Source organism: Gopherus flavomarginatus, chromosome 2 (assembly GCF_025201925.1).
Source record: "Gopherus flavomarginatus isolate rGopFla2 chromosome 2, rGopFla2.mat.asm, whole genome shotgun sequence".
NCBI classification, from domain to species: Eukaryota; Metazoa; Chordata; order Testudines; family Testudinidae; genus Gopherus; species Gopherus flavomarginatus.
In genome coordinates this window covers 120,726,164-120,752,082 of record NC_066618.1, presented here as the reverse complement: position 1 = coordinate 120,752,082, position 25,919 = coordinate 120,726,164, and the positions used below count along the sequence as shown (strand labels likewise).

Here is a 25,919-nt window from a genome sequence, read left to right as displayed (position 1 = left end):
ACTATCATGGAATACAAAAATAATTTGAAGATTAAATATGTTCATGATTTTTTGACCTCCTTTGTTGGAGAGAGTGAGACTTTCTCTGGGCAAAGGAATTAGGATATGGCTGGCAGGAAACATATCTTTACCATTTTAAAAACAGAAAAGCATTTTTGCCATAGCGAATTTGTAGCAATGCCTCTTTCCTAGTTCAAAACAAGAGACAATGTCTCCCTTCGTGCATGTAAATTATAGTACTAGACTGAGGGCTAAATTCATCCCTGGAGTAACTTCACTGAAGTTAGAGAAGTTACTCCAGGGATGAATCTGGTCTTGTGTGCATCTTTGTGTATGCATGGGAGAATAAAGAAGAAACAGAAAACACAGTAATATTATCCTGGGGCAGTTCAGTGTCTTTAATCCTCCTGGACACTAATCTAGAAACCTAATTTAAAGGGAGTTTTGGGTACATAAGGAATCCAGAATTGTACCCCTTAGTTTTTCAACTGACTGGAGTTTCAAATCCAGCTGGAAACACTCCACACCCTCCTGGCTGAAATCTAAGTGCATTTCAAAGGGATTTCTAAATTCAATAGTCCTCTTCAGAAGACAGTGTTTATTCTGATTTACTAATGCAAAGGTTGAATTTCATCAAAGGAGCAATGATACAGCAGTCAGATGTATTCAATCTGTCTTTCTTAACCAAAAATGGAGATAGGAGGAAACAAAAATTATACTGGCTTGACTAATACAATATCCTTCTTGGATCAGAGAAGACTGAGCTTAAAAGGTCAGGGGTTTCCAACAGCAATTCAGAAGGAGTTTGGAGTGACAGAAGGATGTTGTCACTTTCCTCATGATCTGTGAGAATCTGGGTCAGTCTTTTGAAGGAGAAAGAGATCTTTGCATATTCAGGGTTTGATCCTACACCACCGAAGTGAAAAGCAAAACTCCCGTATATAAAAAATACAAATCTGGATTGGCAGGCACCAAAACACTGAGAAAATAAGCCCCCAGATTCTGAAGCAGGCTTCAAAACACTGAGGAAAAGCAGGTGCAGGAGCCGGAACTGAGATCTGGGAAAGAGCTGAAGCAGATGGGATGCAGTTCCTGTGGTGACCTGCTTCACTGACTATGATCAAAATGGATCCACTGGAATGCTGGGAGAGCAGCATTCACGCTCAGCTGGGGAAGGTGCATATCAGCCAGTAAGGAGTTTGACTTGCACTTACCCTGCTATTGCTGCCTTAAGGATCCAAAACCTTCATAGCTAAGGGAGTTGCATTAAGAAGCTAAAAGACCCAGAAATGAGAATCCTGGACAGATGGTGGGTCAGAATCTCACTCAATATCAGTGGAGCTAGGGGGTCTGACCCAGTATCTTTAGAGATGCTTTATTAAGAGCTTTTCCACAGTTGCTTCTGCCCCTTCAAGAACTCAGATGATGTAATCTATTTTTGCAGCTCTTTTGCAGAATCCCACTAGTCCATGCTGTATGTTTGGAAGTACCTCTGTGGTATCCTTTCTCGGAATTAGAAGAGGAACCTTCAGTTCTGGATTATACCACTACAAAGTAAAAGTCAGGCTTTGCCTACAATGGGCTTTTTGCACAGGATAAACTGCACTGGTCTGAGCCATAGTTATGCTGCACTGTGCCTACACTAAATTTACCTCATTCTCAAACCAGAGAGAGTCACACTGGTGCAAGTCACTTTTTACACTGGTACAGTACAATTACACTACAGATTTGTGCCAATGCAGCTATCTCAGGGCAGCTACACTAGCTTAGAAAAACACCAGTGCAGACAAGGCATTCATGGATCAATCCATGAATGCCAACCTGCACGGAACTTGGAGGGAGGAGCCCAGGTTGCAGGAGGGAAGAGTTTGGAGGAGGCATCAGGAAACCAATCTGTGTGCACATGGCTAGGATGCTTCCTGCAGTTGCAGGATGTCTGCAAACAGTTCTCTTAATAAAGAGCCAGTTCAGTTTTACAAGTATGGAGTCCTTTCACGTTATTACCTAGCATGTGGTGGTGGTGCATGAAATAGTCTCAGAAACAAGTCTGTACATTCGGTGCACTTTAATTCCAATAAATGTTATCTTCAGAGGCATTTGTAAACCTCATAGTACTTCCATTTTTATTTCAACTTCAACTAACAACTCCCTGTCCTCAAAATGGAACAGGCCCAGATGATAACAATGGCCTGTTAAGTGAGAACAATTGTTTTCATTTTCATAACGTCTGTTGTCTGAGCTCTGCCCTGTTCCATATATGGATGATTAGAAAAGTCTAGAGCTTTAATTAGTATAACTCTCTTAATGCTTTAAAACGTGAAACATTTTTACCTCAGGTGTATCGACAATTGGCAGCTGCTCTATGTGCTGGAGATAGTCTTCAACTGTCTTGCCTTTTGGAATAATGTAACCTTTGTAGAAGCAAAATCTGTCAGTAAACATACTCTCTCCAAACCACACTCTGGCAAATGTATTCAGCAACATTTTGTCAAGGTCGTCTGTTACACGGCCACCATACTGTACTTCTCCAAGCATATAGCGAACACAGCTCCAGTTCACCCCACGCTTAACGTCAACCTCATCCAAATGATTCTGAATAAACTGCACACTGGCTGCAAAGTCTGCTTGGTTAAATTCATAAGGGATGTTCCAGCCCAATGGCCCAAACTTTCGTCTTTCCTAATGGAGGAAGATGTTTAAAAGAGTGAGATTTAGTAACAGAAATTCCACGTGTAAAAGCATTTGTGAAATATACTAAAAATGCAATAATCCGCCCACCATCAATGGAAATTAAAGGGACACTGAGCTTGATTCTAACTGTGCTTACTCCACTGACTTCAATAAAACTATTCTTGATTTACACTAGTGAGAGAACAAAATCAGCCCCAGAATTAATTAGCTGGAATCTTATATTTTTAATATAACACACAGAGAGAGGCAAAGGAGCATGTATTACAAATGACTGGATAGAAATATTTTCATAATTGTTTTTAAAAAGTTCAATGACAGCCACCTGATTAATTCCTGAAAAGATCTTTCATGCAGGGTGAAGATGTATATTGTCCATTTTCCTCTCAGGTGTCTCCTGATGGAGGGATATGATCAGTGTGGGCAGATAAGTTCAATATTGGGGGCATCTTTCAATATAGGGGATGCATGTTCTCATTTTATATGTCCAATTTTGCCCACCACATTATTTATATTTAACACAGATTTCAAATTCTTAACTATATTCTCATTTATGAAATATGGTTTATGGTGTAACTGTAAGATAGTTAATTAATAATAACCTGAACAGTTGTATGTAGAAATGCCACAGCATATAACAGTGGTTTCCACTGTGGCATATTGCTCACTTCCAGCTGTTCCTGAGTAATAGCAGAGTATGTCCGCTTTAAACCAGCCTTTACACCTAAAAAAATAAATAAAATAAAAATCACATTGTATTAGTAAAAAAAAAATTAGCCATATCTTGGAGTTTTAAGATTGATTTAGGTCTGTTGTAGCAGATTGCCTTCTATGAGAAATGATTATCCCAACACAGAGTATATGTTTTTCTATATTCTGAACAACTATTTTCAATCACTGAACTATTTATTCATTTTGATACAGTACCAGTCAAATTACATTTTAGATATTATGCTTAGAGGGACATGCTTAAACCAAAACATTCAATCTAAAATGTGAGAGTTTCAAAAATTCAAACGCAGCTCCAGAGCAAAAACAACAACTCTATTTTTAAAATGGGCTGACCCTACATTGCAAACCTGTGAGTGTTTGAAACCAGGATCCTAGTCTAAATTTTGTATCGGAAGTCCATTTCTAATTTTAACACTTAAACGTTACCATCCTAAAATATGAATTTGTCTACAAATGAATTTGTCCTGTGATAGACCCAGGCCAGCTGGGTACAGCAGAATAGCAAAAGGCAGATATACTGGCCACTAGATTAACAGTTTTCTGTTCCCTGACTGACCAGAGCAGGGGCTGCTCCAGGCTAATGAGAACACCTGACTCTAATTAACCTGCAAAGAGTCAGGTGAGGCCATTCAGTTAATGTGACCACTTGACTCTATAAAAAGGGCTCACTTCAGTCAGACAGGGAAGAGCCAGGGAGCCAGAGGAGAGGAAGTGCAGCTGAAGGGCTGGTCACTGAAGACACCCTCAAATCATCATTAAAGGAGCCCTAAGGTAAGGGTGAAGAAGGGAGAAGTAGGAGGGCTGTGGGGAAGTGGCCCAGTGAAATGTAGCAACTCTGGCAGTGAAAGGTTGGCTGCCAACAATTGCTACCATTAGGGTCCCTGGGCTGGAACCAGGAGTAGAGTGCGGGCCCGGGTTCCCCCCAACCCACCACTACAGGAGCATTTCCTGGGAGGGGAAGTCAGGCCCCTGTCAGGACAGAAGGCTGAACAGGGACTGTGGGAGTTCTCTCACCAACCTCCTTGCAGGCCTATGATGAAAAGGGCTCATTAGACTGTAACCTTGGCCCTCGAGAGAGAGAAGGGCAACGTGGAGCATCACAGTGAGCCACTGAAGCTAGCATAAACCGCCTAGAAGCGCAGGACCCATGGGAGCAAGGTCAGAGCTCTGCCACAGTCCTCATACAATTTTTTTTTGTTTGTTTTTGCTCTTTGGAGGAGGAGTTGATCATTTTTAATGGTCTATAAAGAACCATTGTAGAGCTAATCATCATCATCTTCAGCAGCAGCAGTAGCATGGCTTCTGTTTTTATGTAATAACTTAAAATATTATTTAGCAAAGCAAAGTTTTTCATTTTATTTAAAATATTTAAAGTGTGACCTTCTGAATTAAATGAAACAAAGGACATCTTTATATAGGAGCAGTGATGCCACACTCTAAGCAAAGCAGCAAGGTGCACTTGCTCAGGCATAGGCCTGGGAATCCGCAGAGCTAAGTTCTGTTCTCAGCTCTGTCACTGACCTACTGTGGTGACCTTGAGAAAATCACTTAACTTTGTTGCACCTCAATAAACCTGATGATTAAACAGGAATAGTGCTATTTACTCACTGTATGGCATTTTGATATCAGTGAATGAAAAGGTCTACATGAGTTCCAAGTCTTGTTATAATTGCACATTCTCTGGCCTACAGCAATCATGCAGTAGGTTGATATTAAGAGCATTCAAAACAACATTCTGCTGCTTGGACTGCCCAAGTATTAATACTGCTTTGATGTGGCCAATCTTGTCAAGAAATGGAAGAGTCCCTAAACTCTGCAGCCTGATTTCAGATAAATGATGATGCTCCAAACCTAAATTAAGCTCAGGAATCTTGAAACAATTGTCCATATTTAATCTGATTCTAAATATTAGCTATGACTGTAGATATATAAATACATACAAAAGTTAAATATACAGTTATATATATTCTGCTAACCAAGAAAGTCATCCACCATGTCCTATGAAATACAATGATACATATTAAAAAGTGTCTGTGGTTCCAATTTTCAAAGACATGGTGAAAGCCCGGCCTAACTGAAGACAGTGGTAAAATTTCCTTTGAGTCTGGTTTCACCCCTGGGCCTTAACAGGATGTAAAAATCTTACATTTGGCATATAGGGACCTGAAAGGCCATTTACATCAGCAACTAACTGATGAGATGAGCTTCTGGCCACCGTGTGTGGATGTTGTACTAAGGTATTGTCACATTATTGACTTGAACTGGGACCGTATAGAATATGGTTGCAACCAAGGTCCTGTAGTGGCACCAAATCTTGTATAAAGGGGGTCAAATGAGGTGTTTAAGACAAGGTTATGGTTGGCTGGTTATGATTATACTCTCTGTATGTGTGTACCATTTTTGTAGTTGAAGTTATGAATATTGACTCTATACTGTCTGTATTTCAAACTTATGCTAAGCTTCTGGGTTACATTCCAGACAACTTGGTGTCACCTCCGCCGAGCCTACTTGATGGCTCATTAAGGACCATCAACTATACAACTGACCCACTGAGAGAAGGCAGATACACCTTGTAACTCAGCAAAGTATGCAGGGACTTGCCCATGTGACTCCAGACTCCATTTTGCTGTAATTTTCCACAGTAAGAATAAAGAGGTGTTCTTACATCTGGAAAAGACTATAAAAGGCTGATGGTGTATTTCCATCTGGTCTTCAGTCCTGCTTCATACCTCTGGAGGGACTTTGCTACAAGGAAGCTTTACACAAAGGACTGAAACACCCATCCCAGCTGTGGATGTACTCCAGAGACTTGATTTGAACCTGCAGTTTACTCCATCACTGCTACAAGCCTGAACCAAGAACTTTGCCATTACTGTATGTAATTGATTCCATTTAACCATTTCTAGCTCTCATCTATATCTTTTTCCTTTTATGAATAAACCTTTAGATTTTAGATTCAAAAGGATTGGCAACAGCGTGATTTGTGAGTAAGATTTGATTTGTATATTGACCTGGGTCTGGGGCTTGGTCCTTTGTGATCGAAAGAACCTTTTTTTCTTTTACTGGGATATTGGTTTTCATAACCATTCATCCCATAACAAGTGGCACTGGTGATGATACTGGGCAGGGGCGGCTCCAGGCATCAGCATGCCAAGAGCATGCCTGGGGCGGCAAGCCACAGGGGGTGCTCTGCCGGCTGCTGTGAGGACGGCAGGCAGGTTGCCTTTGGCGGCATGCCTGCGGAGGGTCTGCTGGTCCCGCGGCTTCGGCGGACCTCCCACAGGCATGCCGCTGAATCCGCGGGACCAGGGACCTCCCGCAGGCAAGCCACCGAAGGCAGCTTGCCTGCCGTGCTTGGGGTGGGAAAATACCTAGAGCTGCCCCTGATACTGGGAAACTGGAGTGTCTAAGGGAATTGCTTGTGTGACATGTAGTTAGCCAGTGGGGCAAAACCGAAGTCCTCTCTGTCTGGCTGGTTTGGTTTGCCTTAGAGGTGGAAAAACCCCAGCCTTGGGCTGTAACTGCCCTGCTTAAAGCAGTTTGTCCTGAATTGGCACTCTCAGTTGGGTCTCACCAAGACCAGCATCATTACAGGTATCCACATTTGTTCATTGGGCTTCCTAACACAAATCTGTACAAAGGGCCAGAAATACGATAGCATGAATTTTTAAAGGCAGGTTTCAAAGACAGTGAAGTAAATGGCTGTCTTAGGAAGTTTTCAGGCTTTATAAGTCTTTCTATGATACTGAAAAAAACACTAGTGTCATCTGCCATCCTTTACAACTTTTCCAAAATATATTCTAAAGGTATTAAAGGAGAATCAAAAGAACCAAGACAAAATTATCAAATCACAGTATTTAACAGCACAGTGTACTGGCAATCTGGGATAAGATCTGAACAACATTAAAACAGTTTATATTCTACTCAAAATTAAAGCATTATCCATAACACATCTGTGAATATTGTTAAAATCAAATTGCAGACTGGCTACAACCTGCCTTATAACCAGGCTGTCATCTGAATACAGACAAATGCTCTAAAAAAGATGCAATATATTAAAAACTACAAAAAAGAACTTAAACCAGAAACTTGGGTTACTGCCCTTGGGAGTGAAAATATCTGGGCTCACTCCATAAATCAAAGCACGCTGTCTTTCAGACAGCTCAGAAGCAAAGCACATTTAGAATTCTTACTAACTCGCCAGAAATGCAAATAGTGAAATAAGAGGCTTAAATGACTGAGGGATCAAATCTGACCTTGGATACATATTCTCAAGCTCCCACTGACTTCAATAATTGAAACAAGCTGCAACACCTACATACAAATGAAAGGCAAACTATTGCACATTGCTATGGTAGCTGAAGAAAAAGGACTAAACAATTGCAAGACAGCATTGCAATCTAGCACTCAAATAAGCCTAGGTTTGAGACCCACTTCCTGCCACTGACGGTCTGGTCAGCTCCTTTCCCATCTTATCCCAGCAGCAGGCATTAGGCAAGTGGCTTCTTTAAAGAAACACTAAAGGGTAAGCCTCTTGTGCACTCCCCTGACAGATCCTTTCCTATGCTAGCAAAATGCTGTTGGGTACCCACACATGGCTGACAAAACTCTGTTCCCCTTCCTGCACATCTCTCAATAGAGGACTGACTTTGTCCCTAAAACACCAAGAGCCAGACTGTAGTTGGCTGTTGCACATGTGCATGAAGAGGAGAAGGCATAAATAGTCTTTCCTTAACCTTGCCTCCAGTGCAGAGATCACCCACGGTTGCCACTCCTGCACTCTCCTGAGCATAGGGACTGCTTCCTGTTAGTGCCCCTGTGATGCAATCCACTCATAGACAAAGCATGACCATGGCTTAAGAGAGGCTCATTCCAGTGATAAGCCTCTGCACTGCCTCCAGGCATGCCGTGGTCTGAAAGGCAGAGTCTGGCCCCAAGTGAGAAGCTGAGGTTTGAAAAGGGATGTAATGCTGAAAAAAATCACCATAGCAAATAGGCTGCAACAAGCAGCTCTCTCGAGATCTTCACTATGGCTTAATGGCACGTTTTCTGTGAATTTAGTAAAAAGCAGAAACTCAATAGCAACAGTAGAAGGAAAAATCCTATAGGATTTCATATACTGCATGCACACCTCTACACTTCATATTCTTTTAGCCACATGTAAATGAACCATGGAAACGAACTGATCTGCAAAACAAAACTAACAATAATCATTGTATGTACACTGGGGAGGAAAACATCCATGTGACATATGATGTGATGATGCCAAAAAGAATCCTCATTCTCATTCTGATCCTCTATACAAACATTCAGGAGACATTCACCTTCCCCAGCAGCTGCACTGTTCCTCTCTGCTCTTTCCCTTTGCTTGGTTAATTTATGCCAGTGTCTTTTTCAGCACGAAGGAAGTTAGAGATAATGGAATTGCCAGTACAGCAGCGTGAAAAAATCTACACCAAAGCATAGGTTCTGGAAGTAGGGGTGCCGGAGGTGGCAGCACTCCCTGGCTTGAAGTGGTTTCCATTATATATAGGGGTTAGTTTTGTTCAATGGCTTTCAGCACCCACACTATACAAACTGTTCCAGCACCTATGTACAAAAGTAAAATTATATTAAAAGTTGCCAAAATTTATGAGAAGGGAGAGAGTTAGCCTTCAATTTATTTATTAATTTGTGTTTTCTGAAGACAAGGTGATATTTTTGCAGGCAAAAAAAAAAGTGTGTGAAAATGGTAACTGTTGCCTTGAGACAAACACAGTAACTCCTCACTTACCGTCCTCCCACTTAAAGTTTCGAAGTTATGTCGCTGCTCCATTAGGGAACATACTCATTTAAAGTTGTGCTATGCTCCCTTACAACATCATTTGGCTGACTTTACAAGGGAGCATTGCACAAGTTCCTCTTCTCTGCCTCCTCCCCCTCCCTTCCTCCCTCCCTCCCAGTGCTTCCCCACTGCCAAACAGCTGTTTGGCAGCGCTTAGGACTTTCTGGGAGGGAGGGAGGGAAGAAGCGGGGAAGCCCTCCCCCCCACAACCCTGGCAGGCAGGGCCATCTGGAATGCAGGGCTTTAGGGGCTGCAGGGCCCTGGCCTGCAGCTCTAACGCCCCTTTTGGAATGCAGCCCTGCGAGCACAGGCCGGAGAACTCAGGAGCAGCAGGGGCAGCCGCCCAGCCGGAGAGAAGCGGCGCTTTCCCCTTCAAAGCACCGCTTCTCTCCAGCTGCCCCTGCTCCTCCTGAGTCCTCCGGCCCATACTCACAGGGCAGCATTCCTAAAGGGGCTCTAGAGATGCAGGCCAGGGCCCCTTTAGCCCAGAGCCCTGCAGCCCCTAAAGCCCCTGCATTCCAAGTGGCCCTGCCTGCTGGGAGGGGGGTGCTCCCAGAATCACGGCTCCCAGAATCGTGGCCATGGGGGTGGTGCCACACTGTGCAGAGCCAGGGGTGGCTCTAGGCATTTTGCCACCCCAAGTATGGCAGGCAGGCTGCCTTCGGTGGCTTGCCTGCGGGAAGGCCTGCAAAGCCGCAGGACAAGCGGACCCTTCACAGGCAAGCCGCTGAAGGCAACCTGCCTGTAGCCCTCGCGGTGCCGGCAGAGCGCCCCTTGCGGCTTGCCGCCCCAAGCACGCGCTTGGCATGCTGCGGCCTGGAGCCGCCCCTGTGCAGAGCCACCTGCACACACCCTGCACCAAACAGGAGCTGCCCCAGGTAAATGCTCTGCACCTTCTGCCTGCCTCAGCCCTGAGCCTCCTCCTGCACCCGCACCCTGAGAGCCCCACCGCACCCAAAGTCTCTCCCAGACCCCGCACCCCCACCCTGAGCGCCCTCCCGCACCCTCCCAGACCCCGCACCCCACACTGAGCGCCCTCCCACATCCTAATTCCCTCTTAGACCCTGCACCCCCACCCTGAGTGCCCTCCCAAGTCCTAACTCCCTCCCAGACCCCGCACTCTGAGCGCCCTCCCGCACCCTAAGTCCCTCCCAGACCCCGCACCTCCACTCTGAGCGCCCTCCTGCACCCTGCACCCCCACCCTGAGCACCCTCCTGCACCCTAAGTCCCTCCCAGACCGTAAACCCCCAGCCCTTAGCCCCAGGGGTAAGCCAGGGGCACCTCCCCACCACAGTACAGTACCAGACTGTACAGTATACAATGCCTTTTGTCTGCCCCCCCCCCAAATTTCCTTGGAACCTAACCCTCACCCCCGCATTTATATTAAATCTTATGGGAAAACTGGATTCATTTAACATTGTTTCACTTAAAGTTGCATTTTTTAGGAACATAACTACAATGTTAAGTGAGGAGTTACTGTATAAAGAAATTTGAGATTTGTTACAGAGTTCAATGTCACCAGTTTTGGCAAGAAAACTCAGATTCAGTGACAAACATTAGCCCATCAAATTCACAGATTCTTGTGAAAATTCCTGTTTTGACATGTGAACATTTGTATACAAAAATCTCTTTCAATCTTTCAGCATAAATTAGTCCCTCGTTCTTAGCACAGAAATACAAAGAGAAAAATGCATATTTAAGAATAATATAATCTCCTACAACAAACGTAGAGTGCTTCCTGTTAGTCAGGGTTGGGCCCTCCCAGGAGGGAGATGAGGACAGATTCCTGTTGAGGTGACTCAGTCTGGCAAGTGTGGCTTATTAACTCCTACTTCCATGTAAGGAAGGGGCAAGTGACTCTTTGGGTAGAGGAAACTTGGATCTATGGCAGGAAAACTCTGGTGACAGCCAAGCTTAGGGAAAAAGTTCACCCTGAGGTTTATGATTTCATTGTTATTATTTGAAGTACCAATACAGCCAAACCCCAGGAACAGAATAAATTTGGATGAGATGCTGTGGGCCAGGTTACCTCCTCTCACATTATCTCCCTGGTGATGATCGCCCCAAATTGTCTGTCCCCCCAAAAGGTAAAAGCCACTGGTGTTAACATGTGGCCCTGCAGCAGCTCTGGCCACTGGTCCTCCTGTGACACCCAGATTCCAGTCAGCACAGCAGCTTTGGAGCCGCGCTTCCAAGGACTAGCCCCAGCCACAGCAGCTCCTACAAACCCTGGGTAGGATCTGCAGAAAAGTGAATGAAGCCTGGGGCTTTGTTAACTTGTCAGTGTTATCTTTGGGGGGCTAGAGTGGGGGATGATATCTGTCCTGCTAGCCCTTTTCTGCTGACTCTTCCCCTGGCTCCCTGAATACAACCTCTTCCCTCAGCAGACCCTGAACCACACAGAGCCTCCACAGGATGTAAGGAGGGGAACACTGTTGTGGAGAGGTTGAAGCCCCTTTCCAGGCAGAGAGGGAAGATCCATGGCTGCAGGAACCCTTCTTGTATGTATCTATGTGGAAACAATCCGGCCCAATATGTATAGTTTCAGTTCACAGCAGGGAGGGGTTCTAACTTACCATAAAGATTTCTATAAACAGGAACATAATTTTGTTCTCTAATGAAAACACCATTCTAAATCAGGAGGGTAAATTATAGTGAACATAAATACCCTGGAAACTTAAATATCCCAGGACTAACTGGTGGTAAATACTTATGATCTGTGTTTCCAGCAAGATACTAATTTTGTAACAAGCCTCAAGTTCTACAGCCATCCATTCATTGGAAAATATTTCATTATAAGAAACAGCATCTGTATATTACTGAAAATTCTGGTAGTTTTGGATGTCTAATGTTAGGCACCTAAATTTATTTTTAAGCATCTCTGTACATAGCCTGATTGCAAAAGTGCTGAGCACCACAGCTCCTGTTGACATTCAAGCCACTTATTTATACTCCAAAATCTACACTTAGGCATCAGTTTTTAACACTTAAGCTTGCAGATTTTGCCTAATATTCCTCACAATTTATTATATAGTGAAACAACAAGATCACCAATAGTCTGTGTTACAAAATGAACAATGAAAATCTTCACAAAAACAGTTTAATGCTTCTTGAATAATTAAATTGATTCACACAGGGTTGCATTTAGTTAACTGAGGAACAGGGAGAACATAGAGCAGCATACAGTAATCAGTAAAAGCAGCAACTGTCAGAATGATTTTTTTTTACCTTGAGGTGGTTCATTAGTAAATTTGATGGATGACTGCAAAAGTTTAATAGGAAATTTTGAATGGACCTCTGTAGTAATCCACGTCCTGAAACCCTCGTTCATAGACTCTGTTGTTATGATGGTGTCCAATAGTTCATCAAGGAAATCCAAGCCCAGGTGGCAGTTCTGCAGAAGGAGCCATCCTCCATCTTGCATACACTGATTTAATAAGCGCCTTGCATGGATCTCCTGGCCCTGACCCATTGAAATGGCACGACAAGGAGTATTCTGTAAGAAAAAAGTACATATCTTGTAATCTCTTAGAAATTATTATTAGTGTTGCTTATTATTTTTACAGCACCACAGGGGCTTACGGAACTTAACAGACAAAGAAATGAAATGTAAGGGGGTAATCTAGGCTGCTGCACTAAAGCTGATACCTCTGAAGATCTAGGTTCTGAACAGGCTCCTACGCTGTTCACCTCCTCCACAAGCTAAGAGGACGCTAATTCTTTGAACATGATGGTTGCAGCAGGCTCCACGAAACACCCATCTTTGCTGCACTTCCCTTCGTCACAACTCTGTGGAAACCTTTCTGTGTGCAAAGTGGATAGGGAAGGGGGATTGGATATAACTAGCAGTTTTCTGCTGGATGCCCCTGCAACCTTCCAGTTAAAGTACCACACATTACTGTGGGCAGGGTGTGTAGTAGCTTACTGTTTTCCCCTTGTGACACTCTGTACTTCAAAATAGCACCCTGGAACCCCCATATTCACCACTGTGATATAATATATGGTTTGTACAGAGTATGCCTTGTGAGCGCTAATTTAAAAAATCTTGATGTGTTGAACATTAATATCCTGTTGAATTGCAGGTACTAACATTGTATGTGAAGTTAGGAAATATTGCTATATGTTTGTTACTGAAATATGTGCTAGGTGGGAAACACCCACAGCCAGCCTTTCAGTGGCAATAGAGGAGCAACTATACTGACAAGACAGATTTACATCAGGTCCAGCCAGACGTGTCGATGGCCCATCAAGAAGAATCCCATTCTCTCATAGAGGGCATGTACACAGTAGGGGCTACATCTCCTCCACGTCACAGCAAAGATCTTTCTAGCACATGGAGAGAAAGTATAAATGAAGGTCAAGGACATCACCCCTTAGCCTCACTTCTCCCTCATTTCAACACCTGGAAGATCGTTTGGAAGACAAAGACTTTGAACTGGGGAGATTGGTCCCAGGCTGAGAAGGAAATTCAGCCTGTGCATTAAGAACTGTAAAGTGCCTGGAACACCCAGTGAGCTAAGAAAAGCTATTTGAGTCAAATCTTGTGCAGTCTGTTAAAGTTAGAATTTAAACTGTGAGTCTATTTTTATTTTTTATGTAACCAACTTTGACCTCTGTGCCTAACACTTACAATCACTTAAAATGTATCTTTCTGTAGTTAATACACTTATTTTAATGTTTTGTCCTTACCAGTGAATTTGTCTAACGTGACTGGGGAATCTGCTCAGATTACAAAGGCTGGTGCATGTCCACTTTCCTGTGGTGAACTAATTAATGAACTTCCCTTGTTCAAGAGAAGGTCTTGAGCAGTGTAAGACAGGACATCACTGGGGTGCAAGACATGGGGGCTGGGATCTCCCTGCGTACAATTCATGAGTGGCTTAGAGAGCATTCATGCAATTCAGCTGGACATGTGCCTCTACATGTTGATGGTTGCTTGATCACAGAGCTGGAGTGGTTTGCTGTTTGTCACTAGCCCAGGCTGTAGAGTTTAAGGGGACTCATCAGTCTTGCAGTCTAGGTTATACCCTAAGGGTATGTCACACCCCTTTATGCTATGGAAAATCTTCAGGAGGTGTGATGGATTTGGAGCAGCTCTGTAGTGATTTATGAATACTGTATGTTGACCTGGTTATTGGGATGTTTACTGTATGACAGTATTGACTTAGTTTAATCTGGAGCTATCTGGGGAAAAAACATAGGAAAGGAAAGTGTGGCTCAAGATGAGAAGCGAAGCTCTGTGCATGGATGTCCTTGCCTCCAGGATTTATGGAGGGGCCAAACCCCCTGTCATTAATGTGGGAGCAAACCTGCTACCCTAAGGCAATTAGAACCTCTGCAAGTGCAATCTTGTGAAGTTTTACTCCTGGGGGAATTCTGTGCCACTGAGCATGTGAGGAATTCATGTTCCCCGCAGATTTATCTGCTTCCCTACAGAAAAATTACTTCTGACAAGGAAATAAAGGGAAGCTGCAAGAGCAGTAAGGCACCACTCCCTAGCTGCTCAGGTACATTATTTCAGGAACCGGGAGCAGCCAGTGGAGAGGTAAATCACCGCAGGGCTGGGGACTCCACAGACTGTGGCTCCGACCCTGAGCTGGGCTCAGTTGCTAGTCCCAGCTGGGCTGGAGGGAGAAGCAGACAGGACTTTCTCTTCCCCTGAAAGGAGTGGCTGGGGGTGGGTCAGACCCACCCCCAGAAACCTCCCCCAGCTGCAGGAAGCTCAGCATCCTCCCATGCTTCCTGCCCCCATCGCTTCTCAGCTGAGGGCTCACTATAGGGGAGCTGCTCCCTCATCCGCCCAAACCCCATACATCTGGACCTCGCATACCCAGACACCCTCCTCTCCCAAGCCTCACCCCGTACACTCAGAACCCCCTAGCTCTCCATACCCAAACCCCACCTCAATGAACCTCAACCCCTGCATGTGGAGCCCCCTGCCCCCAGACCCTCACCCCTGCACCCAGACCATCCCCCACTGAGCTCCTTGCACTCAAACCCCTGCCCTGAACCCCACCTCCCTGCACCCCCGAGTCCCCCACACCCAGATCCCCATGCCACTGACCCCCAATTAGCTTCACTGACCCCCACCCCACCAAGCCCAACTCCCCCAGCACCCAGACTGCCCTGCAGAGACTCTCACATCCAGACCCCTCCGCTGAGCCCCAATCAGCCTCTGTGCATCCAGAGGCCCCCCACATCTAGACCTCCCACTGAGCTGCCTGAACTCAGATTGTCCCACACAAAATCTTTTCACCCCACACCTGGATCCCCCACACTGAGCTCCTCCACACTTGTTTCCTGCCTGGTTCAGCCTGCCTGCCCCACACCTGGTGCACCTGGCACATAGAGGCAGGGCCCCATGGTGTTTCTGGGGCAGACCCAGGCCTTGCTCTGTGTCAGGGTCAGGTGCAGCCTCACCACTGAGTCCCTGTCCCTGGGATAGGGGTTGGGGAGGCTGAAGGATGATCTCTCACCTTTGTGTAGCCAGATCTTAATGTCTTAATGTCTAGTCTTCCTCTATCTAAGTGACTACAGCAGAGACTGAGGCTAGGTCAGCACTACTGACCTATGTCGGTATAACTACATGTGAAAAATTCACACCCCTAAGCAACATAGTTATAACAATCTTAACCCTCTGTGTAGACAGTGCTACGTCAACAGGAGAACTGCTCAGATGCAGTATTTTAAGTGCAGACCTGCCAATACTGGCAGCAAGGCAGGATGGAATGAGGCTGTCATTGGCAAAATGGTAGGCGATGGAATCACAAGTATCACAAAGGCAGCCGAGAGTACCTATCCTTATATTGAAAAAAATCAACACCTGCAAGACCCCCCCTTGTGACAATCAAGGTCCAGACAGGGGAGAACATGGGGCTTGAACCCCAAAGAATAAGCAGTTGAATCAACTGATTGTATACAATGTGTGCTATAAAAATATGTTGAGCAAGGTCTTTTATGAAAGCTTGTAATGTTATAAACTTAGTGGTCATTATGATATATTTAGACAGGCTGTGGTTATGAATTTATGTATTTGTGTATATGGACAACTGTAATCCCAATCTGTGGTGCAGTTCCATCTCACTCATCAGGGTGGGGAAGAGGCAGGCAGGGAGGGGTTGCCTCCATAACCAGTTGAGACTAGCTCCGCGCACCTAGCACTGTACCACTGAGGAGAAGACAAATGATGGGCCATTCGAGTTACTGGAAAGACACAGACATCCCAGCGAGAATTTCCCCAACTGAGAGTCACCATGCCCGAAGAAAAAAATATCGTGAACCCTTTTAAAATGGACGGGGTTTGAAATTAAAGGCATCCAGAAACTGAAGGACAGTGACTTGGTGGTTGCTGTCCATGAAACACTGGATCCTCCCTATGCATAAGGGGTATGCTGGGAAACTGCTCAAAGGCAATAGGTAGAAGAGGGAATGGATTAGAAAAGAGATTTTATCTAATATGGAAATGTAATGCCTGAGGATGCACATTTATGTTTATTTTCTATGTAACTTGTATATCTTTGCTCTCCCTTTCTATTTCATCTTTGAACCTGCGGCTTTTCTATTACATAAACCTTTTGTTTATTTCTACCCCAAGCAGGTCTCTGGTGTGCAAATTGAGTGGAGCTTATGTCTGGGAGGCTGGTTTCACACCTCCTGGAGTTGTGAACCTGTGGGGGAAAATCCGAGTGTCTTGTAGTTCATAGCACGGGGAGGACGGATTTAGGGAGACTCAGGCCTGGACGGCCTGTTAGTGTCATCCTGCAGGGAGTAACTAGGCTGGTAGAAGCCAGGGTGAGACCTTGTGCTTGTGGGCAGGATACTGGTGTCAGGGGTCTGGACCAAAGCTGCACAGGATAAAGAAACTGAGCAGCAGGTAGCAGAACCCCTTTCTGGTCTGGGTGATCCCCAAAATGTCATACCCCATCAGATCACAGTAAGGATCTTTATGAGTTCAAGGAAGAAGGTCTTCTTCTGATCCCTGGGACAAGAGTGGTAGCTTGAAGATCGACACTAAAAGGTCTGGGTTTTATTTTGCTTTTAATTTTGAGATTGTCTCTTTCAAGTTACCCCTTCAAATGCACTGCTTCCAACAAAGATGAAGATTCTAGTCCCTGTCCCAGGGCGTGTTCACAACCTTTATTTAAAAATAAAAAATTGGAACTAAGAAGATGGATACCATATCCCCTGCTCAATCCATCTGCCTCCCTTCCACATCCAGCAATTGTGAGTTGGCTAGTAACAGTGGCCTGAACTTCAAAGGTGCTAAGCACCCACAGGTTTGAATGAAGCTAATGTGATTTACAGGTGCTCAGATCTTTGAATATCAGGCCACTCTTACTCAATGTTTATAAAATTATGCATCTTTATTTGAAAATTTTGGCCAGAGTCTCATATACATCCTCATAGGCAGGCAGCATATGGGGATCCGTTATTCAGGCAAAAATTTCATATTGGTAAATTCATGTTTATATCTACATTTTGAACCATAAATACACAGGATCCTTTCAGATGATGCTGTGCTGTCGGTAAGCAATTTTTCATGTATCTACCAAGCAAATGTATTGAATGTTATGGTCTCCAGTTTACTTTTGTCTTTCATCATTCACTGCGGTCACTGACATAAATGAATTGATAACCGTGGCATGTGTGTGTGTATGTACAGTTCTAGTTAAGAAGGGCAGATCTGGTTCCCCAAAACACCCTCCACATCAGGGCATCGGCCAGGTTTCTGAGGAACATTTTCACAAATCTGTTCACCTGCTGGATTAATTAAATATTGTTCTATTTCCAACTGTAATTGCCATCAGTTCATACAATAAACAAAAGATAACGCTATAGACCACCAGCACTGCTTTTTTTGTTACACCTAGACATTTCATGGTGATCACTGGCACAGAAATAGCTGTCTCTTTGTATAAATTGACTGGGAAAAGTAGAAATCTAACATTTGCATTTTTCTCAGACCCAAAATCCATTTCCCAAGAACACAGGCATGAACCAAAGTGTGCTCATATGAATGCATGTGAAAAGTGACAAAAGGGGGTCAGCTCACTGCAAATCAAAATTCAATTTCTAATTCAACAAAATATCCATCAATTTTTACCACTGTTCACACAGCTCTACTAAACACGATTTAAGATACCTTTGATTTTGCAAGACGCTCTATATTTTCAGTGGGATCAGATCCCATAGATAAAAAGCAAGTCAAGGGTGTTCGACAGTCACTTTCAGTCCACATTGCTTCCATATCAAGAATAAATCCTTCTGCATATTTCACACTGAGAGATTCTGCAATGTAGTGCCGTGCCTGCAACAAACATTTCCAAATACACATTAAATAACCTTACTTGCACACCTTCACCCACAGCAATGTGAGTCACACAAACCCAGTGTCTACTACCATGGAAACTGAGGAACCATTCACAGATAGCCCTGGTGGACCGGACTGAGGCACTAGATCAGAGTTTAATTTTCAATTTAACTTAAAATATTACAGCTTTAAATGGAAAATATCTTGCCTGATGCTGTCCTTTCTGGGACTGACCTATTCCCAGTCCAAGACACGTGGGCAGCACCTCTCCTGTAAACACTGGAGGCAGCTCAGATTTTATCCATAAAGCTTTGGGCCTTACCCATGCCCCCTCTGTCCTCATTTTACATGAGTACTTCCAAAGCTAACTTGAAAGAGTAAATTCTGATTGGGATATAAAACAAACTTTTGGACAGTAATGCCTCTTCAAGTGTAGTATCTATATATGTGAATCCTGAAGAGTCCCATTTCAGAAGCACCTGGAAGGACTTATCTTTGGTGTGACTGGGCTGACAGGGAAGTAAATTTTTCATTACAGATCATGATCTCTCTCCCAGTCTAAGATATGTGACTTAGTGAGCACATTAGGCAGACTCTGAACCCTTTTAGAATTGGTTTATCCAAAGCTGTACAGACTTTGGTGATGCAGTTTATCCAGCTGGCATTCGGAGATTTAGAAACTTTCAGACTCCAGAATATAGGGAGAAAGGAAGTGAATAGGGGTATTTTTTCTGAATTGTTCAGTTCCACAAAGGTATATTTTAACTGTTCCTCTCACATCTAGCATGTGCCGTACTCCTTCTTACAAAGGAAGAATGCTCTTCTATGATACATGGAATAAAGAGTTTGTCTTTGTAACAAATGTTTCTGCAGTATGCAAAAGGACCTTGTCTTCACGGAAGATGCAGTGATGGTCATCCCTTCTAGGAGTGGAAATCCCAGAACTTATCCTTGCTGACTTGATTACAGCCTGGACCTCTCACCCTCCACTCTGCCATTGGCCAGAAAATGGAGGGAAATGCTCCCAGATCCTCCTCACGGAAGGAAGAAGATTTGGAAAGAATGCCAGACTCTTTGCCAAGTGATTCAGTTACACACTTGAGAATACAAGAGGGAACCATGGACCTTTTTTTCTGGTGGACTGGGCCAGGGGATTTACCCCCCAAAGAATCTCTGATCAATGAGGATCCACCTGCTAAGTTTCAAATGCTGAAGAGGATGGACACACATTTGTTGACTTGTCTCTGGAGGAGTCTTGGTGGACGCAAAGGCCTCAATAAGCCATCTAGACTCAGAGTTTCTTCCCCTGACAGAATGAGGGACCATGGGCTGGGAGCAATTGTGGTATATAGAGCTCCCCTTCTCAGGCTCCTCCTACACACATACATCACCTTTTGGCCTTTGCATACTCCATGTAGTGTGCTATGACATGCTGGGCAAATAGAGATAAAAAGGGGGTACGAACTTGGTGCTATTATTTAAGGAATGATCCCTGAAAAGAATGTTGTCCTCTAGATGAAGAAGGGGTGCTACTCCACAATTTATCTGTAAGAATTGGAATAATAATAGATGAGATAGGAGAAGTGAGATGCTACTCTTTAGTCTGGCTACAGGCATAGAATTTGGAGTCAGAGTGGAAGGGACGTGATTAGAGCTGTACAAATAATAGATGCATCAGTTTTCTGGCAATTAAAAAACAAGAAAAATTGTTTCGTGTTGGCCTGTTCCATATTTGCACTGTGCCTTTCAGAGATTCAAACTGAATTGTTCTCTTTCTGCTGCTTACATGAAGAAATGAGACTGTGTCTTCTTATGTGAAGAAACACAAAAGCTGTAAAAATGTCAGAACCATTCTGTATAGCTGGGCTACTGTGGAAAACCGGTAACCCTTCCTGGCACATAAAGCAATATAATATCTCTAACAAATTAATTAACATATTGCATATACCTTTTTAATTTGTTATAACCAGCTACGTAAAAAGTATCCATAACATATTTCCAAACATTTAGAATGGACAATTGGATTTCTGCCATAAATTTTGTGGCAAAACCAAAGAAACTTGTACCAAGGATGCTAGCTTATGGCTTATACCACACATTAAATTTCTCCTCCTCACCTGAGCAATGGTATGATCAGGACACCAGCTACGGATAAGGAGCAGTTTACGGAATGTATCCACTAAACTGTCATATCCATCAGGAAGAGGAGCTTCTTCAGGTGCTTCTTTATCAAACCAGGCTTTCCAGGTTTTTTCATTCCTTGTAACTTGCCCCAGAAGCTGGTTAAAAGGGTACAGATTAGATAACTGTACAAGATTGAGCCATGTCATGTCAAGGATCCACTTCTTTGGCTTTGGTTGTACAGAGTTCAGATCCAAACTTGCACCTCCTGCAAGATGAAAAGCATTGTGAAGAAAGCATACATCATTTAAGCCAAAAATTATGAGTCCCAAAGTACTTAACTCTTAGTGGTAAGAAATTTAATGGAATTTGCAAACAGAAATTTGGACGCCCAAAACTGCACTGCAAAACTTTGTTAATTCAGAAGGATTGTGTATAACCCAAAGTCCACAAAATGAAAGAGAGAAAAGGTGGTTTTGTATTAACATGCAGGAGGAGGAGGCAAGACATCTGGGCTCTTAGGGCATGACTCTGAAGTGCACAATGCCTCCTGAAGGGTGGAAGTTAAAGGCTCTCAGCAGTCCACAGGGCTGTTATCTTAATTTTTCCATGATTCATTTTCCTCATCTGCAAAGTAGGAATAATTGTCTACCAAATAGGGTGCTGCATGAAAGCCCCCAGAGCAGAAGGAGACAGCATCAAAGGACAATCTCATCCTCCTTCACCAAGGCCAGAAAACCTGGCCTAGAATGAGGAAGCACATGCTGCATCCTTGTCAAGGGCAACACAATGCTCATGCTCTTCTTGCATGCCGGAAGGTGCAGTAACTGTTTACATCACCACCCCACCGAGGCCAGTAGCTTAATGTCACCACCATCAAATTATTAACTAATGGACACTGAGATCCATGGACACTGGAAGGCACAAAATATCAGTAGTATAAATATTGCAGAGTGCTGGTTTGACAACTCATGGATATATTTAAATAGGAACATATTACAAGAAACTACCTTTGATGAGTGTCTGAAATTCGTTGTGAGAAATCTTCTTGGCCTGCAAGTCAATTTTCAGTGCCATGAGCAGTGTGAAGAGGAACTTGTGATTTTCATACAGCCCTCGCACAGTGTACTTGTATACTTCATAGGTGAGATGCTCAATTATGTTGGCTACTCGTTTGGCTGTGATCTGAGATTTCACTGATCTTTCCACTGATAGATCAAAAATGCCAAGGAATTGCCGTAAGGATGTCTGGTACATTACATTTACCAAGCTCATTTCCACAATTAGGAAATAAAGGATGCTGCCACGACAAGCAACTGGACGATATTCTTCACGTGCAGTGTTGATTTTCACCTCTGTCTCTGCTGCAACATTTAACTTTTCACTCACCTTAAAATAAATTGAAGGACCATGTAGATTATGTTGTGTCACTTGTGACTTATACAGCAAATATAGAAAGAAAGGTATTGATTAAGATAACAGTATTTTTATTTAAATTTTACTTTTCATTGTAAGAGCTTCAGGGCAGGCACTGCGTCTTCATATGTATTTACACAACCACAATCACAGTGTGCTATGATATTGCTTGGGCCCACTAGGCATTATTTTATAAAAATGTACCCTGATAGAGTTGTATTTTCTACAGAGGATGCAAGGCAGGCTTGCGGAGGGCTCCCTGTGCTGCTCTGAGGCTGCTGACACCTGATCCCCGCAGCTGTCAGTGGGAGGCTGTGATCCTAGCTGGGCAGAGCTGATTTGTGCTGCTCCAGTATTGCCAGGAAGAAGAGGACGAGGAGGAGCCTCCAGCCACAGGGGAGACCACTCCAGCTGCTGAAGAATACTGCCATGGGCTCGTGCTTCTCTTCCTCCTCATTGCAGTTCTGGCTGGGGATCTCTGCTTTGCCCTGCCAGGACCAAAGCCTTCCTCCCTCCGCCCCCACCCAACACACCTTATGCTTCCAGGAATTGTGTGTCAGCAGCCCTGGGGGCCAGGCAGTGAGCCTTCTGTAGCTTAGCTCTCATAGTAGCGAGTGAGCAGGTCCTGGGCTCCCCGCACTCTGCTACAGGCAGGGCCGGCTTTAGGCCGATTCGCCCGATTCCCAGGAATCGGGCCCCGCGCCTAAGAGGGCCCCGTGCCTTAGACATTTTTTATTTTTTTAAAACTTACCCCGGGTCCCTGGCTGCGATCTGCTCAGGGGTCTTCAGTGGTCCCGCTCCCTTGAGCGAAGCACAGGCGGGAGCGCAGCAAGCCCCGCTCTCCCAGCTGGAGCCCCGGCCAGAGTGCAGCTAGCCTCGCTCTCCTGGCTGGAGCCCTGGCCAGAGCACGGCAAGCCCCGAGGCCCCGCTCTCCCGGCTGGAGCCCCGGCCAGAGCGCGGCAAGCCTTCAGGCCCCGCTCTCCCGGCTGGAGCCCCGGCCGGAGTGCGGCAAGCCTCGAGGCCCCGCTCTCCCGGCTGGAGCTCCGGCCGGAGCGCTGCAAGCCCCGAGGCCCCACTCTCCCGGCTGGAGCCTCGGCCGGAACACTGCAAGTCCCGCTCTCCCGGCTGGAGCTCTGGCCAGAGCGTGGCAAGCCCCACAGCCCCACTCTCCCGGCTGGAGCCCCGGCCAGAGCGCGGCAAGCCCCGCTCTCCCAGCTGGAGCCCCGGCCGGAGCGCAACAAGCCCCGCTCTCCTGGCTGGAGCCCCGGCTGGAGCGCAGCAAGCCCCGTGGCCCTGCTCTCCTGGCTGGAGCTCTGGGCCTTTAAATAGCCTCTAGAGCCCTGGGGTAGTGAGGGGCTCCGGGGGCTATTTAAAGGGCCAGGGCTCCAGCTGCCTCTGCCACCCCAGTCCTTTAAATAGCCGCCAGAGCCCCACCATCCCCATGCATTCCCCAGGGCTCCCGCGACTATTTAGAAGGTCCGGGGCGGGGTAGAAGCTGGGGAGCCTGGGGCCCTTTAAATAGCCCCCAAAGCACTGGGATAGCAGGGAGCTTGGGGGCTATTTAAAGGGCTGGGGCTCCAGCTGCCTCTGCTGCACCCCCTGCCCTGCCCACACCAGCCCCGCTCCCTCTGCCCGCAGCCAGCTGTGCACCCCGTGCCCACAGCCAGTCCCTGTCAAACCCCCTGCCGTGTCTCCAGTCAACCCCTGCCACACACCCCTGTGGCCCTACCCAAAGCCAGCCAGCCCCACACACACTGCTGCCCGCACCAGCCCTGCACACCCTGCCCTGTCTCCAGCCAACCCCTGCTACACCCCCCTGCCTGAGGCCAGCCAGTCTCACACTCCTCTGTCTCCAGCCCTGCCAACCCCTGCTGCATCCCCCCGCGGCCCTGCCTGAAGCCAGCCCGCCGCACACACCCCCTATCTCCAACCAGTCCCGCACCCCTTGCCCTGCCTGCAGCCAGACCCTACCTCCAGTCAGCCCCTGCCCTGCCTCCAGCCAGCCCCATATCCACTTGTGCCCTGCAGTTCCCAGGGCAGTAACCTGCACACCTGCTTCAATGAGGGGGGCAGGGAGCAGCTGGGACCCACACATGTGAAACAGCAGTCATTAATAGCCAATCAACAGCATATATGATGCAATGTACATAATATATAATTTTATTTCTATAGTTATGGAAAGGAAATAATACATGAAAGAAATGAAAGGCTTTTTTTTCCACCATTTTTTTTAAGTCATCCCTGCCAGGGCCCCGCCAAAAATGTTCGAATTGGGCCCTGCACTTCCTAAAGCTGGCCCTGGCTACAGGGCTGGTGACACCCGATCCCTGCAGGCACAAGGTGCTCGGAGGGAAGGAGAGAGGCTGCACTTGTGTCAACTTCTATCAATTGATGTTTTTTCCCCTGATTTGAGTGCGTCTGCTGAAGCTTGTGTTTACTGATCTTTAGCCATTAAAACTGAATCCTGTCAGGCCTAATTATATTATTTATTTGTTATGCAGTCAGATATTATGTAGTATTATAAATTGTGAAACAACAGCAAAGAGGCAAGTCTGGTCAGACAGTATTTAAATAACAAAATATATCCCCAATTTATTCAAAAGTCACCTCTTCTGCAGTTGTTTTAGTGATTCTTAGGACTTCTATCAGAGATTCATCTTCAACCAGAGACCCTTCTGTGCTGGTTAAACGGAAGAGAAGACTGGCTTCAAGATCCTGCATTTTCCTCTTGTTAGATGTCACTTCTTCCATCAGCTTGACTCTTTCTGCCTCCAGTTCCTACAGAAGAAAATATTAGAATCTTTAAAGTTTATTCAAAGGAAAGACCCATGCAGAAAATGCATGATTTCATGCATGACAGAAAGAATGGGAATTTTTCTACTGTTTCTTTAAGACACAAAAATGTATGTAAAATGGGATGTATGCACATACTGTATTAATTTGAGTAATGGAGCATATGGACTAATGAAATTGTAGGCTGAGTATCAGGAAAATTTCCTGACAGTAAGGTCTATGAAGCTGTGGTCAAAGACACATTGTTCTGGATAGTTAAAATTAGACTGGACAAAGGACTAGAAAATGTAGTGCACGGACTAATCCTGCATAGGTGGGGGAACTGAAGAGATGACCTTTTCCATTTCTAATTTCTATTATTCTTTGGTTTAGCAAAGTACAAACTTTCTCTCAACTTATAAAGCAAGAGATGCTCTAGTGGCGAACATTTGTACAATGTGACATTTCTATAATAGTTCTACAAGGAAGACGGACAACAGAGCAGATCTTCAGCCCACTCAATCTGATTTGTGCTGCTCCAGTGGCATAATAGAGACCCAAAGATGGCATAAGTGGCCAGCTCTGGAGTCCCTTTGCATAGACGGAGTGTTGGAGTATGGCCATGAAGGGCCTGTGGGCCCAGCTGCTGGAAGACCCTCTTGACCCATCCTCTGCAGGGAGGATGCTATGCCTCTTTTGAACTTTCAGTTTATTTAGCCAACTGACTAAACCTTTTATTGTAAAATTGGTATTTTTTAAAAAAATTATTGGTTTATCTATATCCATAACTCCTGACAATCTATCTTCATTCATTTCAATATGTCGTGTTACTGAGACAACGGAGCTGCTGTTCTGAATGTCAAGGGGTAAGGGATTCTCCCCAAATTCTTCCCAAATTATTGGAAATCTTTCACTTTGGAAAACTGTCATCTGTTGCTTTTCATTCATATCATATAGCCATGATACCTTAGAAAGTTACAAATAACTGAATTATAAATAAAGGGAGTGGCTCAAGCATGCATTTCATCTTGACTTTAAATTCTCCCCGTTTCCCC

General features: G+C 45.0%; 1 protein-coding gene across 4 annotated transcripts in view; it reads right to left on the bottom strand.

The window, feature by feature from the left end:
- Positions 1–25,919, bottom strand: part of LOC127043896 (dynein axonemal heavy chain 5-like) — a 644,537-nt gene that overhangs the window by 51,050 nt on the left and 567,568 nt on the right. For all 4 annotated transcript variants that reach the window (XM_050938120.1, XM_050938119.1, XM_050938121.1 and 1 more), the window contains 7 exons: positions 24,700–24,870; positions 21,687–22,065; positions 20,673–20,944; positions 18,388–18,552; positions 12,474–12,741; positions 3,291–3,412; positions 2,332–2,679 (listed from right to left, as the gene is read on the bottom strand). In XM_050938120.1, the coding sequence (XP_050794077.1) occupies positions 2,332–2,679; positions 3,291–3,412; positions 12,474–12,741; positions 18,388–18,552; positions 20,673–20,944; positions 21,687–22,065; positions 24,700–24,870 (1,725 nt within the window). The remainder of the gene's footprint in view (positions 1–2,331; positions 2,680–3,290; positions 3,413–12,473; positions 12,742–18,387; positions 18,553–20,672; positions 20,945–21,686; positions 22,066–24,699; positions 24,871–25,919) is intronic.